The sequence below is a fragment of the Neodiprion virginianus genome, chromosome 7, assembly GCF_021901495.1.
Source record: "Neodiprion virginianus isolate iyNeoVirg1 chromosome 7, iyNeoVirg1.1, whole genome shotgun sequence".
NCBI classification, from domain to species: domain Eukaryota; kingdom Metazoa; phylum Arthropoda; class Insecta; order Hymenoptera; family Diprionidae; genus Neodiprion; species Neodiprion virginianus.
The window spans coordinates 216867-235046 of NC_060883.1; the positions used below are offsets into that span (position 1 = coordinate 216867).

The 18180-nt window shown below is 38.9% G+C and overlaps 1 protein-coding gene across 2 annotated transcripts in view; it reads left to right on the plus strand.

Moving 5' to 3' along the window:
- LOC124309145 (cAMP-dependent protein kinase type II regulatory subunit) overlaps window positions 1–18180 on the plus strand; it is a 29001-nt gene that overhangs the window by 7501 nt on the left and 3320 nt on the right. Inside the window, exons 1-6 of one of the 2 annotated variants that reach the window (XM_046772470.1) lie at window positions 6590–6817; window positions 7930–8021; window positions 12751–12834; window positions 16437–16543; window positions 16741–16999; window positions 17093–17251. In XM_046772470.1, the coding sequence (XP_046628426.1) occupies window positions 6751–6817; window positions 7930–8021; window positions 12751–12834; window positions 16437–16543; window positions 16741–16999; window positions 17093–17251 (768 nt within the window). In that variant the 5' untranslated portion in view covers window positions 6590–6750. Of the gene's footprint in view, window positions 1–6589; window positions 6818–7929; window positions 8022–12750; window positions 12835–16436; window positions 16544–16740; window positions 17000–17092; window positions 17252–18180 lie in introns of those variants that run through there. The other variant, XM_046772468.1, reaches the window with a different exon arrangement.

Consider the following 18180-nt stretch of genomic DNA (forward strand, 5'->3'; position numbering starts at 1 on the left):
TTGAATTTGGCCGGCTCACCTCCCAAATCGTTGATTCAAATAATTCAAAAATAATGACCTCTTCATTTTAGATTTTCATCTCAATTCTAATCCGTACCCGCAATAACGGTACGATTCACGATAGTATTACGCGACGCGCGTGTAAAACAATCGTCGGTGCAAATTCATAATAACGTGATATAATATTTTACGTACACGCGCGTATATACAACACACACACACACATTGTATTTAATCGTCGGCAAGTCGCACGGTTCGATGACCGTAGAACCGGGGACGGTATATATATATATATATATATGCATAGGTATATTTATACTATAAGGCAGACAGGCGTCTTAATCGGTGTAATAATGACGATCTGTACATCGATAATGCATGCCGAAGATCTAGGCCGCGTAAGAAAATTAATACCTACACATGTAGTGGTATTGGTAGTATGCATGCTGCACAGCCCACGCGTGCATAGGTGTGTAGAATCGTAACGACGAATATAGAATGAGTGCGTGCAGGTGGACGATCGTAAATCACCGCCTCTATAGTTATATGTATATATAAACTAAAAGAATACACGCTTGTTTGTCGGTTAATATTATATATTTGGTTTACAACATGTGATGTGTATCGTATGTCGTAGTACCTGTATATGGGTGTATGCATGTGTCTACATATCTACATAATTGCAAGTGCAATTACAATACGATGATGTAACAAGCGCGCGTTAAAGACCGACGACGGTGACCTGAATACATGTATATGTATATTATATATCTTGTGTTGCAGTGTCAAAATTACGTGAATTTTTTTTTGTTTTTTTTTTTATTATTTGTTTCCTCCATGTTCTTAGCACCATTCAAAGGTATCGGGCTGAAGTTAGTAACGTTAATATAACGAAACCTCAGGCTAAAAAAAAATCATCATTATTGGGCAATTTCAAAATGACTTACTAGGGCGTTGGCATTTCAAAGTTTAAATATCTTTTGTATAAATAATATGTAGTTTGCTAAATATTGGACATTACTGAAAATGCGAAGTAGCGATTTTTCTTAAACATGCCCTCGTTACGGTAACGTTACTAATATCACCCTCATTGAAAGGTGTCGTATAAATGTTCGAATGAAAAATTTTCCGTTGGTATTTCAAGACGCGAATTGAAATTGAAATTTATTGAAGTAGCACGGTACGCTGGTAATTGTTACATGTTTCCGTCTGTTCTTAATTTCACACGCCTATATTTCTATTTTGCATGTTACTACAATTTCATTACTACTATATACAGAGTGCGGACGAATTTTTTTTAATACATCAGTTCGTACTGTGGCTCCATTTACTTGATTTGCGAGTAGAAATTAACAATCAACTTATATCCAACTTGTCTTCTTTAATAGTAATTCAAAATTAACTTACATATAACTTGTCTTCCGATTTACTTTTTATATATATATATATATATATATATCGTATGGGTATGATATTTGTGTTAGGTGGGCGAATATGCGGGCAGACGCATGCTTCTGACCCTGCTTTATGTAACTGTAAAGAGGATTTTCGAGGCTGAGATGTAGGCAGATGAATTAGCGACCAAGGCGGAGGTAGAGATCCAGGTACGAGGTATCTATATTCGTACACCAATCAGTCGAGAGGAGAGGAGAGGAAAGTAGCAGCTGGTGCAACGGTGACGATCGCGAGGTTGGCTAATTCTCGCTTCTCGATGCTGCTGCTGCTGCTGCTGCTGCTAATTTTGATACCGAACTCGTATAATTATGCGGACAATACACAATTGCACACGATGCGGAATTGTACTTAACGCAGTAGCAAAAAGCAGCAGCAGCAGCGAAGATTACGTGGGTGTCGAGACGATTGATTTCGTTTTATTGGTTCTTATTCGCTCCGGCTAGGTGCACGACAGCCTAGCGCGTTCATCCAGTTCATCCGATTCGTTCGCTCAATCATCTCCGTTCGTTAATTTGTTGCTGTTTGATTTCGTTTCGTTTGATTCGATCAGGACTTTGCAGCCTAGAAAACCGCTGTGTTATTTTGATTCCTGGTCGGTTATATCGGACCACCGCCGGTGGCACACCGATGGTGCAATAATAATAACGACAACAGTTTCTCTCTGTTTTTTATACGTGTGAATGCGATCTTACAGGCGGAAATCTCCGTATAACGGCCAGCGGCGTAGAATCGATTTTAATTTCACGTCACCGTACGAACGATCATCTTCTTCGATTATCAAACCTTGACGCAATTATACCGGCAGTGTCGTACTTAATAATATAACCTACGTACGTTGTGTACCGCATAGACCGTATGACGGAAGGCTCCGTCGTACAACAGCGTTGGCATTACAGCGTCGGAGGCACGCAGGCGTATAAGCGACGTTATTAACTCAATTTTACAACCATCTGTATGGTCTAGATTTTCATTAGCCAGTCTATAATGTATAATGCTTGACTCGTCGGGTCGCAGGGGACTTTTGCGGTAGGTAACTTTACCATTTATTGACCCTGTCCCAATTACACAGGGCTGCAAATAAATATTTTGTTTTCAGCCGCGTTGAATGTTTTCTGGTAAATATTATGTTTTCGAGTTTGTTGAATCCAAAAATGACTTCCATTTCCCTGCATCGCAAAAAAAAAAAAAAAAAAAAAAAAAAAAAAAAAAAAAAAAAAAAAAGAAGAAATATCTATAACTGAAAAGCTACCATTTTATTGCAATGAACTAAACAACGTTTCTGATGAAATTGAACCAACAATTTCTTTGTGAAATGTATTTAACATTCCGTGATCATTCTTTTCGCCTATGAAACCTTTTCTTCTTCTTTTCTTTGATACACAGCTTTTCCATTTTCCGTATCCCCGTTTGTATTTATTCTCGAGTCTCACTCCGACACGTATTAAATAGAAGTAAGAAATCACTTTTGTATACTGTTCCTAGTATCGAGAATAGGATATCAGATTTCGTAGTTAAACTGTAGTTTCGTGTCGATAACTGGCAGACCTAATTTACGTAGGGAAACACAGCCGCGAGGCTCGTCCATCACTGCAGCCGTTGCCCAGAGTTCATTTTCCTTCTTCCTCCTCTTCTTCGAAAGAAAATTCACAACGTTGCAGTCACTTAATCCTTCATCATTTCGGCCTACTGGGATCATGATGAGGTTGAAGTTGGCAACGTTACTTTATCGATGCGTGTTCAGAAAAAATCGCTACTTGGACCCTTTGGATTTTCTGAAATTCAGCTAGTAAATAACAACAAAGAAAATATGTTTATATTTTCAAAAGTCAACTCCATTAAAGTCGTTATAAAATTGTACAACAACGATTTTTTCCACGATGCTCCGTTACGCTAACGTTACCGACTTCTGCCTTCTTCTGGACCAATTCGTGATATTTTTTCAACGTCGAAGCTAACGATCTTCTCGTAATTGCTTGCCGTAGTAAAAAAAAAAAAATGCTTGCATGCACGAGTCGGTATAATTTAATAACGAAATTTAACATCGTTCGATTCTTCTACACGAATACAGCACCGTTCGTATACATATTCTTTACAAACCTGTTGCTCTTCTCGATATATCACAGCGTTAGAAAGTTGCAACGGACTGACGAAATTGCATCGTGTAATGGCAATAATTCTTCCTCTCGAATTAGCACTTTAACCCTTTGAGTCATATTGTCAAGTATTCTTACCACCTGTTTTATATCAATTTTTGTTTCGTATATTTAGGATACTTTTCAACATATTTCTTTGCTGTTTTTTTTCGCTAGTTCTGATAGTATACTAAGCGGTTTTCAATACTCGAGAGTAATTAGTGCGATATCATGTAAGTGATTATTGTTGGAAACAAATTGATTAAAAAAAAATCGTGTAAATTAAAGGAAAAATTCATTTCCGAGAAAGTTACCCCATTTATACGTATACATGTATCATACATAAATTACAAGTGTTTGGGGTCGCCGATTACGAATCTGAAATCAGATTTTGAAAGTTCAGTACGGCGAACTCAATCAGCCACCCCGAAAACCCCTGCACAGAGTTTCTTGACCGTATTCGATCAAATTCTAATTGAATGTAAGCCCTCGTTGAATATTTTTTCCCCTTCTCTCTTGGCCGCGTCGGTCGTCCGAACTCTGAGAGTGGTCGGTGCAGCAGGTTGGGAGGGTGTGGGTTTGTTTGATCGACCATTAGTTTCACGGGTGACTGACTTCCACCACCATCAGCACCTCTCTCTTATAACACATTCTCTCCTCTCCTCTCCTCTCTTTCGCTCCTCCGTTTCCGTTGTCCATCCATCCATCCATCCATCCATCCATCCATCCATCCATCCATCCATGGATATCGCTGGTGGACGAAAGGGGGTGTCACCCTCTCTGATCAGAGACGAGCCCTTCCCAGTTCCCTCCTCCCTCCTCCCACACCCCCCGCTCCCGCTCCCGCTCCCTCTTCATCCCTGACCGACCGCCAAAGTACTCGAGGCTTTAACCCTCGTCGTGTCGTCGCTCGCTAGCGCCTAGCTGCCCGGCTAGTCGCACCGTCGCGTCGCTCTAGTCAGGCCCTATTCGTTCTTGTTTGAACCTCACGTTGTCGCTGCCGCTTATATAGTGCTCGGGCAGCCAATAAATACATTAAAATACGACTAAACTCGTCTGCGCAAACCAGTGCCAAGTTTTTCGATTTCTACTCGAATCTTTACAGTTGTTTCGTTTTTTAATTTTCAACCTTACGGCTCTTTGTTTCTTTTCGTCTTCTCTCTTATCTGTCATGCGAAAGATCACGACGAATCTTTTGCCTCGTATACTTCGTCGAGGGATGAGTATATTGTCATAGGTAGAGACCAGGTCTGATTAAAGTGTTCGGGGAAATGATTGAAATGGAGTGGTAAAAAAAATTAGGGGATGTACGTATGTATATACATGTATATTGTGTAATATGAAAAACTCTCGCAGTTTTGCACGTTATTCCTCGAGGGCATTTCGTATTGTATGCGTGCGCATACGTAAGCTTACACACGTAACACGTGTAATGTGTTACTATTTTCGACGATGATAATTATACGCGCGCTTCTCGTGCAATCGACTATATTTGTACACACATGCCACCTGGGCATACATGTACATACATATACATTATGATTAACGATATCTACAATTGAATCAACAATATTTGACTGACTGACTGACTGACTGACTGATTGACTGGTTGATAATAACAAAATGTATATGTGTGTGCGTGTGTGTGCGTGCATATATCGGGTAAAACGCGTCATATCGCTGAAAGATAAGAATGAACACTCATTTTTGTAAGAGTATAAAATCCACCGTACGGTGGTTATACTTGCGGGCGAGTGAGTGAGCAGAGTTCGCGTCGTTCGTGTAATTATCCGCATACTTTATTGTACAGTATAGGTGAAATAAACAGGAATAAAAAAAAAATAACTAGCAGGTATTGTAGTTTCAAAGTATAATATATACAGTATATTTATAAAGTACATTAGGTGTTCGTTGATTCAACGACAATTATTCTATTAATTTTATCTTTTCCTTATAACTTTCAAACGCAATTTTGTCGAGTCAAAAACATTTTGCGAGAAATTGTACGTTCCCGAGCAACATTGTTGCAGCATATTATTATATGTATAACTTACCGCATTTGATGACGGTAAAAACAACGTTTATCAAACTTTTATCACAACTCGCCCGCGTGTCGCAACTTACAAACTGCACCGCAATTCGTTATTTGCCTTTCTCGCGTTTGCGTTGTATGCAGACATACATACATACATATATTACATACATATATTTATTTATCTATACACATACCTGTAATCAACCGTGTATATAAACTTTTATCTGGTTATTATTATCACACGATGTTTAGTTCACGTATTATAAATTCATATACAGCGTGATTACACACACCTACGTGATACATGTAACTCTAATTATTCGGTACACATGACTTCACGTGCTCCCCCCCTCTATTTTTCTCGCCCTCTCACTAATCAGTTTGCATTGCGGAACCTTTGCGACGATAATCGGGCTGTTTCCAATTACGCTCAGGTCCTGTGTAATTGTTATGTCATCTTTTTCTTTTTTTTCTCTCTATCGCTAATGTTACAACATACGCGTTTCAAACTTTTGTCTACAGTGTTTATTTCCCCGTTATATACTATACATACACCGTTGTTCTTTGTAATTCGAATTAAAAAATAAGCTTTAAAAATTATCACAACACGACATCGTACAATGTAGGAGAATGAGAAGAGCAATAAAAGATAATGAGAAGAAGCTGTAAATAATAATAACAACAATAATAAACAGAATTTCGTTAGAGGTGAAAAAAAAAAGACGCACACACCTCGTACGCCGTATGCAGTGTAACAAAATTATAATGATCTGAACGATTTCTTCAACACCTTGTACCATGATCGGTGTTTTGCCAGTGTGTTGCGGGTACAAGTGAGCGACTCGTATATACCAATGCGTATCATCGATGAATATATAATTTACATTACAAAGTATGCGTGGTGAAAGTTGTTGTTTTTGCTTTTTTTTCTTCTAACGCGATAAAATCGCTAAATAATTATACAAGGATTTTTCAAACCTTCACTATAACAACAACAATAACACCCAAAGGTGAAGTGCAACTATCTGCGTATAATATTCTATATAACCGCATGCCATAGAAAACGCGCGTGCACTGTGTACCTGCAGTAAATAAGATAACAAACACGTGTTAATTGTAAAAGACAGTATGACGATGATAGCGGCTCCTAATAATAAACAAATGAATCTCCGAGCCTGGGAATATGACGACGATGGTACATACACATACTTGAATATTATGATGTAGCATAATCGCTCCAATCCCAGTTTTCATTTAAATAAGTTATAAATTTATGTATTCTGCGTGATAACGCGGCATATACCTATATGCATGGACAGCACGATGCCTCCGTTGTGTATACGGATAATGTAATATAATATAATGCAACGTAGATGTATAATACATACCTGTAGGTATATATTTATGTATAAGAGGATAGAAAATATACGTGAACACGGAGAATATATTCCTATCTATATCTACAATACAATGTGTATAATATTTGCAAGGAGAGAGAAAAATCAGGTCACAGATTATATAGTATACACGGAAGCGCCGCATGACTAAATTAGTTGCAAATATCTTTTAATTCGATCGTGTGAAAATTTTCCACGACTGCTGTTATATAAGCATACATATATATGTGTATATGTATATGCGACCCACATACTTTTGTGTTATTACACAACGTATGCGTATGCATATACACACGGTATTAGTATGAGTAATTTAATTTTTCTCAGCTGAAATATCAGCCAGAAATAGGCTATGCGAAATACGTTTCAAGGAAAAGTAAAAGATGGAGAAAATTTTAAAAATACTCCATTGCGTTTCACGGAGTGGAAACTCGGAATATTACGCATTTGCGATATATAGGTATATATTAATATTGTATACATAGATGTACATGTATATGTATATGCATGTATACATACTGTCGGAGAAAATTAATGTAAACGACGAAGACACCGCGCAAAATGACAGTAAAATTGCTCGTTATGAAGTTTATTTTTACCCGATGCACGAAGTAAAAATAATTATAAAAACTAAACTAGTTTCGGAATCTAAGCAAGAAAAAAAAATCACGGCTCTGGTGTATATTTGTGTGTAGATTATAATATACGAGGAGTTTCGAGTGATATCATCATCATCATCTTCTAGGATGAGATCCTTGATTTTTTTTTTTTTTTTTTTTGTCAACCAACACCCGTCTTTTATCTTACATACAATAATATCAATATATTTTTATTGTTAGTTAGCCAAATGATAATTATCTGCTTTTCTAATATTCTAATATTCTCGATTTTGTTTGATATATTGTTACAGAACCACCGGTGGCGAGGTTCGCGACGAGAAGGAAGAGTGTTTTCGCAGAGACTTACAACCCGGAGGAGGATGAAGATGAGGAAGGCATCAAGGTACGAATAAAATACGTCCTCTCAAATCCTGGCTGCCTTCGATTATATGTATAATATGTATAAGCGGTATAAGCTGAAAGTGAAAATGACGGATAGGTAATGATCGAAGATCCTCCTATCAGTTTTAAAATTTCTTCATATTCGTCCATCGCTCACTCTGCAACTATATACACATACTGTATGTATAGTGATTACGAATCTGTACTCGAAATTTCGAAAATCAGTATCGCGGACCCAACATGGTGAACAAACATCCCAACAGTCCCTTGGTATTGCCGTATTGGATCGGTTATTTTGAATTTCGAAATTTCGAGTACAGATTCGTAATCAGCGACCCGAGAAATCCCCCATCATCGGATTTCATCAAAATCCGTTTGGTAGACTTACTGTACCCTTGAAAAGAGTCAAATGGGGAAATGAACCTCTGGCGGCACGGGTTAGAGTTGAAATAAAAATCTGAACAAAATTGGAGCTATTTTTGAATTACCGATCGAAACGCGGCGCTGCGGGCTCAGCCGGTTTTGCCAACGTAACGGACTCGTCGAACAAAATTAGCTGTGTCATTATCACTGCGACCAAGTGTACGCAACGCTGCATTATACGTTTGATAGGTATGTAGGTATGTACTTCATTCTGCTTGCAAGAAACCATTATACAATATCCGGTTATAGTTGATTATACATACATAAGAAGTATGACCGAGTCCTTCTCTCTTCTTTCAAATATACCTTCCATAGATTTATAGGTATGCGAATGCAAATTTAGTACAATCTCGTGAATCATACGATGCGTTATCGTATTTATTCGTATCTAGTTTCTGCAACGTTGTAGGTACCGCAGAAAACGTTAAGAGCCGGCCGCTTATGTGGGGAAAAAATAGGTAATTACGTCTTGATAAAAATTGTAATGTCGGATCGAGTGAACGTGAAAGAGAGAGAGAGAGAGAGAGTGAGACCGTGGAAGGGGCGGGGGCTGTTGTGTGACGTCACGGAAAGAGAGTCTATCGATTTCCGTCGAAGAGAAGCAGCGCGCACACACACACACACAATTCTGTGGTAAACCGACGAGCCTCCATATAAATATTCTGCCGTATATACATATCTCTATATTAAATAGAGTATATATATATAACCTATTGATACCGCATTCTTATCGGCGTTCTGCTGCTTTTCCCAGAAATTGAAAATCATTAAGGCCGAGGCGATGTGACGGATTGAAAAATCTTACTTTCCATTTCCATTATTCGGTGCAATTGTAGGCTATAATTTACCTCGCAAACGTGCGGTTTTTTTATTTTAATTTTAACTTTAATCAATTATTGCGTATAATAAAAATTGACTGAAATATTAAAATTGACCGAATACGTTTTGAAATTTAATTTGAAATCTCTCAGGTCTCTGTAATACATGCGGAATAGTATAATTTTGGAACCTGTTGATTCTTCGTGCTCCCCTTTCTTGGCACACCGATTATTTTAGAAAGAGGGTTTTATTTAATATCGTCTATATATAATTACTTACGAAAAATGTAAGAAAGAAAAGAAGGGAGGGCAGGTAGATTACCATCAGCTCGACGACGACGACGCTCTCCGAACGTGAGCTGAATTATTGATCAGTTAGCGTAGACCTTACGGGACATATAAGTGAAACAATGGTGATCATCGACAGCTATTCGGAGTGTCGCACATGACATGAACTCTGTTCGTTCTGACATAAATTCACCATATTTCACATTTTTTTTCACCGTCACTTTAATAACCTAGTCATCGCACAATCGTGCGATTTCTGCTCTTCAAGACCGTCCATCCATTTTACTTTCAATTATTGTACATGATACCTAATTTGTGTCCAACAATTATGATTTTCGTGCGGTTGGATGTCAAATTTCGATTTGTTGCAGTTGTGTTTTTTTTTTCTTTTTCGGTTTAATTTTTCTTCATCTTCTCTTTTACGACTTTTCAAATCATTTCTTAACCGTCAACGGTTTACCAATCAATTCAAGCATATCGAGTAACTAATTTATACGCTGATTTACCGTTATTCCGCGAATCAGATCGCACTCCCTATGCTCATTATAGATACTTGTTTGGAAAATATAATAATTATGATCGTTAGATTTATGCATCGTATGATGCTTGTACGTACATACATGTATTATATGTATAATGCATTTTATCATGCATCGATAAGACACAATATGATGATACATAGGCACCGTTACGGGTATTATCGGTATACCATAGGTATACATAACGTGTGTAGGCATGAGTGAAAAAGGTACTTTGACTATCGATGCGAAAGAACGGCACACACGCCGAGAGGAGCCACAGAGACGTCACCCGTCCTGCACTGCAGCAGCTGCGGCGAAAAGTCCGTTGATTCTGTAACATAGCTTATATAACAATACATCTAAATATCTATACTCCAAAATTTGTGCCTCTCGTTTATACGTCGTTAGCTTTATTATTATTATTATTTGAAAATTTGAAAACGCAAGGCGTGTCACGGTTGAGATTTGGCGGAAAAGAGAAAATGCGGTTCATGCGTATATTATATTATAGTTGTAGTAGTGCTGTGCGATTAATCGACTAATCGGCAATTTCGATTAATTGAGTCTTTCGATTAATGAACCATTTCTATGCGTAGGTATGTACCAATTGACCTGGGAATTATTATGAAGCAATTTCGATAACTCGATTAATCGATTAATCGATTAATTGGAAGAAGGATTAACCGAAAGCGTCGATTAATCGATCAATCGAAAAAAACTGTTAATCGATTAATAGAACAGCACTGATTTGTATCCATATATTGGCGAATCTACAGAAATTTGCTACGCCTTCGGACTTTACATGCAATATGTTATGGAAGTCGTCGACGACCCAGTTTCTACCAAGCTTTGCCGACTGTTGTTGCTGTTGCTGGTTGTGCACACAGGTTCCACGCGATTTATAGCATGCCCTCCTGCTGTTGCTACAACCTACCGCATCCTACATTTACACGTGAATACGCATGCGTCTTACGAACACGCGCACACACACCACCACCACCTCTGCGTTACACGAGGTCTAACCTCGCGCGTTCATCCATGCGGACGAGGTTGAGGAGTAGGAAAGTGGAAAACCCTACCAGACAACGTCTGTCATTGATTCCGATCACAGATATCGAACCTGTACAAGCACCGCGACAGCAAGGGTCAGACGACTGTCGTATCTACATACCCGCAGGTGCGCGAGGAGCGGCGACGCAGTCTCGATCGTATTCCCATATATACATACATATTATTTTTTGCTGTTGCGAAATTATGAACCAATCGATGGAATTTAATCAAATCAAACAACAATCGACGCTTCATTTCTTTTTCTACTTTCCAATACCTATGGTATTTTATACTCATATTGTACATACAACACTTGTGTATAAGTATAATGATATCATGTGACGATGATCATCCTTTCGGAATTTGTTGTTTTTCCTCTTTCACTTCTTTTATTTACTTTTTATTGAGGATGAAAAGTATTATTATACCTATGGAGCGAGAAAGAGAAACGAAATCGGATTAACAACGAAAAATAATCCTGTATATGTAGTTACTATGTTATATACCTTATGCATAGAGATTTTATTTCTTGATAACCGCGATGGCGATCGATCAAAAAATGTATGGTCCTAACGATTTCGCCGTGCACATCAAGAGATGTTATTATTTCGGCATCCCAATTATAACGAGAAACAGACAAGAACAAAAAAAAAAATACACTATATACATACATATACTTATAACGTAATATAACACGTATACTTTATCACCGTCGTACACGCTGCGTGCAGCTCTCATTACTTATCCGCTTTGATTCATATATTCTTTTATGTTGATTTTATCTGTTCCATTCCGGCATTTTTTCTTTTTTTTTTATTCTCTTATTGTGTTTTTTTTTTTTACTTTTTTGTGTTTTTCGTTTTTTTGCTTCACTCGCAAGCGACGCTATAACTCACGATTCCTTCACGGTCAGACGAGATACGTATCCTTGCTGCAAGAAACGGCGGTAGGAGGGTCAAAAAGGAAGGAGAAAAAGGATGAATTGGCGAGTCTGAAAGTCGCGGCGAGGGGGGGGGGGGGGGGCATGCAAAAAAAAGGGTATAGCGATGAAAAAACAAAACACAGATCCGGATCCTCGTATCGTCGTCCAACAGCAGCAGCAGGACAAGGTATTGTAGGTACTGTCCAGGTACTACAACACGAATGCAATCACGCGTAGGGCTTTGAGCTTGACCCGATTACCATTTTATTTTTTCTTCAATTTTTTCGTCGACAAACACGTATCACGCATGTTGACCGAATTTTTTTCTTTTTAAAAAATCAATCTCTTTCTCTTTCTCCGTCTCACGGATATAATTTATACGTACTAACGCATAAATAAAGGAAGAAAGGAAGGGAACCGATTTTGCTGTTGTGTATGTGAAGAGTCCGTTTAAAACCCTCGATCTTCGTCGAGCGACGTTCATTTGTGTCTCTCGGTTGTCATCGTCATCGTCGTTTCTCCTCTTGAACCGAGTATCGTTGTACATACTTGTACACACCTAGTCGACACAGTATCTGAGGTTGCGAGATCCCTCTCTGTCTGTCTATCTTTTTCTACCTTCTGTACACGTATACACGTTACAGTTTCATCATTTGCCTGATCACTCAAGCTTTTTAAGATAACATCGATTGAACCCTCTTGTTTCAGATGGTGCATCCGAAGAGCGATCAGCAGCGGCTTAGGTTGGGTGAAAGCGTTAAGACCATCCTGCTTTTCCGGGCCCTCGACAAGGTAAGGAAGAAGGAATACATTCTACCATTCTGCATGCATAATTATTTACATCCTCGTCAGGTATATATGGTACTTTTTATCATACGTGCGCGAAAAGATGAGGCTTAAGTTAGTCACGTTATTTTAACGATTCATGTTTCGGAAAACCCCCGTATTTCGTAATATTTCTAGAAATTTCTGAAATACAGTAAATTATATAATATGGCAAATGAAGTTTAGATTTTTATAACTTCAAGTCACTTCAATGTCACTACGATATTGCACAATAGTGATTTTTCTTTTTCTCTTCCATGTTTAGTTATACGCTAACTAACTTCATCCTCAGAGTGAAAAGTGGAGCTTTGCGTAGCAGTTTAGCGGGACCAAAGTAGTCTATTTCATCTCACAGCGTTGTAAAGATGGTGTCGCGCCTGCGCAGCACACAATTGCTTCGCATTCCGCCCTTGGGAGATCACTTTCGTCCCTAGGGAGAAGAAATTCACCATTCGCGTCTCGAAAAACTACCGCGAAAAATCCCACCATTTTTCATTTAGGTGTTATGAAAACTATCGTGTGCGGCTCGGGCAAAAAGTTGACGATCGCAATTCGTGTGAACTGTGATTACACTAGGCGCAAAATTCACACTCGTCGCAATCGTAAACCTTCGTACATACGTTACTCGTGTCATGTTGCATATACTGAAACGATGATTAATTGTTTCCACTATATTAACGTCCTATTCCTGTCGTCTTTGGGCGGGTTCTGATCATAATAAGTCTATGGTTCCGATATTAACTCCCAGTTTTGTCAACAATCTTTCATAAAAAATTCGACAGAGACCCGACAGAGACTGTCGGATTTTTCATGTAGGGATCTCTTGCTCTGTCGAGTTCGCGTCTACCTCTATTTTCTGCCCCAGGGAGTTTTTAACGCTGCCAGTTAATTTCGGAACGCACCCTTTGAATCCGCGGAAAGAGACTCATTAATGAAACAACCCCCGATCACCCCGTTCAGGGAGATCACATGTTTTATATATTACGACAGACGGTCTTTTGTATCATCGACAAGTCTCGTACCGCTCGGAGTTATAGGTATTGGGGGTATAATGACGGTGTGTATTTGTTTGAATATTTATCCCTTTGTCGTATTTCTCGAGTATAGGCATGGCGTTAATGTCGTTTCCCTGTTCAACCAGTCAGCCAACCCCGTTCATCCTCGACGCGGCTCTTTAATTCACGATCAATGAAACAGTTTCTCTTTCTCTCCCTCTCCCTCTCCCACTCTCTCTCCCCCCTCATCTTAGTTTCGGACTCGCTTACGTGTCACGTATGTGTGTATGTGTACGGGATCTTATAATGCCAACCCCGCACACACCGCCTGCGAACCACTCGACATTTTGATCGCCCTAATATTACAGGTGCCTTGTATTGGTATGCATGCATACCCCTATATTGTACAAATAGGTATATAATTCATCGCGTATGTGTATTTAAACCTATGTGTAAGTTCGACTTCATGACGCATATACCCTACGTTTAGTCGTTATTCCCTCCTATAGCCCTATATAACGGTCGTAAGGTCAAAGGTCTTTCCGCGCACCGGGGAAATCAAAATGACGATACTCTTGTATTATCGTACACGTACTTCGACGAGTTAAATATTTCTGTTATATTATTATACAAAAATTTGCGTTTTGAATTATCTGATTTTATCCGCGTTTAAGTACGGTCACGAAGACTTTACATAGACAGGCTTTTCGGTCGAATCCCGCAAACCGCGCGGTTATAATTCAAGAGGGTGAAGAAAGAAGACAGGGGAATGTGAAAAGCGGTTTTCTTTCTTTTGGCACTTTCAAACTTTCGTTTTTTCCTTCTTCCATGTATCATAATGTTTGGTACAAGTTTGCAGCGGTTGGGGTTGCGTTAAAATTATTGTCAAGTTTGCAACGAACTTTCCAAAGCTGTGAGCAGAGTCGAAAGGTTCGAGTCCAATGTTTACCTCTATACCGCGTTAATCCTGAAACCCTGAAACCGCAACTGACTATGAGAATTTGCCCCTCTTCGACGGACGATGTATACCCATATAATACTCGATATCGATACTGCCTGTTGTTGTTGTTTGTGTTATCGGGGTGCCTGAACACTTCTGTGCAAGATGGCATCGCATTTTTTTTATTGTACTAATTTTTTTTATTGTATTAATTATTTGTACGGTTTACAAATGTTGGGGAAATTCTTTGGCTCGTCTTATCTATGTATAATAATGACAATAAAAGCGATAGCGTTGGACAATATCGCTGTCACGATAATTGTCAGTGAGATATGTATTGTATACTGTATAATATTTGCGTAAATGGTGTGTCTCGTATGTGTATATTAGGGTGGTCTTTAAAAAGGTCATTTTTGAATTTCGACCAGCTCGCCCCCCATTTCGGATCCACATAATTCAAAAATAATTCCCTCATTTTTTTAGATTTTCATCTCAACTCTAACCCGTGCCCGAAAAAGGGCGGATTTCCTTTTTCAACCCTTTCAGGGGCACATCAAATCCAACGAACGGATTGAGATGAAATTTGGTGCGGGGAGGTTTTTGGGTCGCTGATGACGAATCTGAACTCATAATTTGAAAATTAAGAGTGGCGGATCCATTATGATGGACCAAAACCCCAAAGTCAATTGATATCGCCATATTGGATCCACCATTTTGGATTTTGTAATTTCGAGTTCAGATTTGTAATCAGCGACCTAAGAAAAACCCCCCTATACCAAATTTCATCTGAATCTGTTCGGTAAATTTTATGTGCCCTTGAAAGGATCGAATGGATTCCACCCTCTTTGGGTTACGGGATAGAGTCGAGACAAGAAACTGAAAAAATTAGGGAATTATTTTTTCATTATCTGGAGCCGATTTGGGGTGCGAGCCGGTCGAAATTCAAAAATGACCCTTTTAAGGGCCACTCTAGTGTATACACGTACACTCACGGATGCAGATGATAGAGTCCCACCTTTCCCAACGTCATTACTGTGTGTAATATTATAGGTATGTATAAGGCACAAAGTAAAATCATAACCTTGATCATGATATAAACGAGGATAAGGATGTGGAGGCGGGAACGGAGGAAAAGAACATTAAGGGTGATGTCGAGAACCCTGCGGTGAAGACCGAAATTCGTCTTCCTCCCCCCGCTCCTCGTCATCATCATCATCATCATCATTATCATCACCATCATCATCATCATCATCATCCATCCAATCAAGCACCCCCATCCGCAACTTTTCCCTCCTGGCGAAGTAGCTGGAATATGTTTAGAAGCTTGGTAAAATCCCTCTTAAATGACCAGAATTTCTACCAGCCTGGTTCTTCTCGCTTGTTAATTCACTCACCCCTAAGGATTGCGAAAAGCTCCGGCTATGCCTTGGTATCCCCTTACGATGTCGAGGCTACCTTACGTCAGCAATATTCTCGCGCATCCTCGGCCGCCTCTTTCCACTTCAACACTTGTTATCCTCTTACCTTGTTACATCCGTCACTCGACTGATTGGAAACGACATGTATTTAAATTAGAGGAAAGAAACAAACGGAACATGGTCAACTATTGTTAATAATAATTTGAACATTTTCAGGAACAAATGGCCGACGTGCTGGACGCGATGTTTGAGAAAACGGTCGAAACCGGTGATTATATAATACGGCAAGGGGACGACGGCGATAATTTCTATGTCATCGAAAAGTGAGTAAACACATGCTGTATTCATACATGACATGTATTTTTCAATAAACAATCCCCAAGGGATCGAATCGATTTCGAAGAACACTTTTGAGATGAGAATCATCAAAATATTGACACCAGGATTGTATTTACCGATAGTTGGTGGTCTCACAAATTCTAACAAATTAATTATTGCCCCTGTTTTTGTCTCCCCGCAGGGGTAAATTTGAGGTTTACGTCAAGGATCCGTCAGGTGCTGATGTCCTGATACACACCTATGACAACAGCGGTGCCTTCGGCGAATTGGCACTGCTCTACAACATGCCAAGGGCGGCGACGATCAAGGCCATCACTCCTGGTACCCTGTGGGCGATGGACAGGCAGACCTTCCGACGAATCCTGCTAAAGTCTGCGTACAAGAAACGCAAGATGTACGAGGATCTGATCAATAAAGTTCCCATGCTCAAGTCGCTCGAGGTTTGTATTCGATCAATTTAACTTTATTGAAAATTCAATGAACGTGTCGAGCAAACTCAATCCTAATTCTTTTCACCAATTAAAAATCTGTAGAATTATGAACGCATGAACCTGGCCGATGCTCTGGCGCCAAAACACTTTGCCGATGGCGAGCTTATAATAAAGCAAGGCGACATCGCTGATGGAATGTATTTCGTTGAGGACGGCGTGGTCAAAATTACTATTCTCGGTGATAACGGTAGAGAAGTTGAGGTAAGAAGTAAACTTTACAACAGTTTAAATCTTTTCTCTCTTTGCTTTCTTATAACAGTACATATTTATTTACGTATATATTTATATGTATTTTCAGTTTACTCAAGAAAGTGATACACACGTCTACATATAGATATTTACGCTTGACATTATCACACTAAAACTAATGAGGCGTTAAACTATTTATATACTATGCTTGGCAAAGCTATTATACTTTTGTTTACTCTTGTGAGTGTCTCTATCTTTCTTTCTTCATCTTCTTTGTACAGTTTTTCTTACCTCATCGCCGACAACGATGTTTACTCATCTGTTTATCGCTTAGAGTCTGATTCTTTGCTTCTATTCTTTCTTTCTTATGGTTAATTCTAAGCTTTTTCAAACTATGCAAGGAAAGCGTTGACTTTGTCAAGCTTATCCCATGGAACAAACATTAGTTGTTTACACAAAACAATGTGATAATCTTGCTATATTTCTTGGTGCAGTAAATTAGTGTACATTCATTTCTCCTTGACTCACTTAATAATTATTTTTATATTGTCACTGGATGGGAAACAGGGCATTCCCACAAATGTAATCGAGGTATGAGGAGAACCCCTGTTGTCGTATAGATACTCTCGCATATTGTTGAATATACCTGTTTAATATGTGGAAGAATCCTTGCACATGATTGATATTTCGTGACAAGTAGATCAAATCGACTCTCCCTACCCTTTTGATATTTTATAGTAAAATTATCCGCTGTTCATCCGTAGAATACGAATAACTATCAAAAAGGCGTAAGATTGAACCACGCTTCGAAGTCTTCCCTAGCTATATCACAAAACAATTGTCTGATATCCTTTCGGAATAAATGTGTATAACACGTCCGTAATTTTGCCCGCATTGTAAGTGAAATCCAAATATTTGTCATCAATGTGTGTCTAAACATG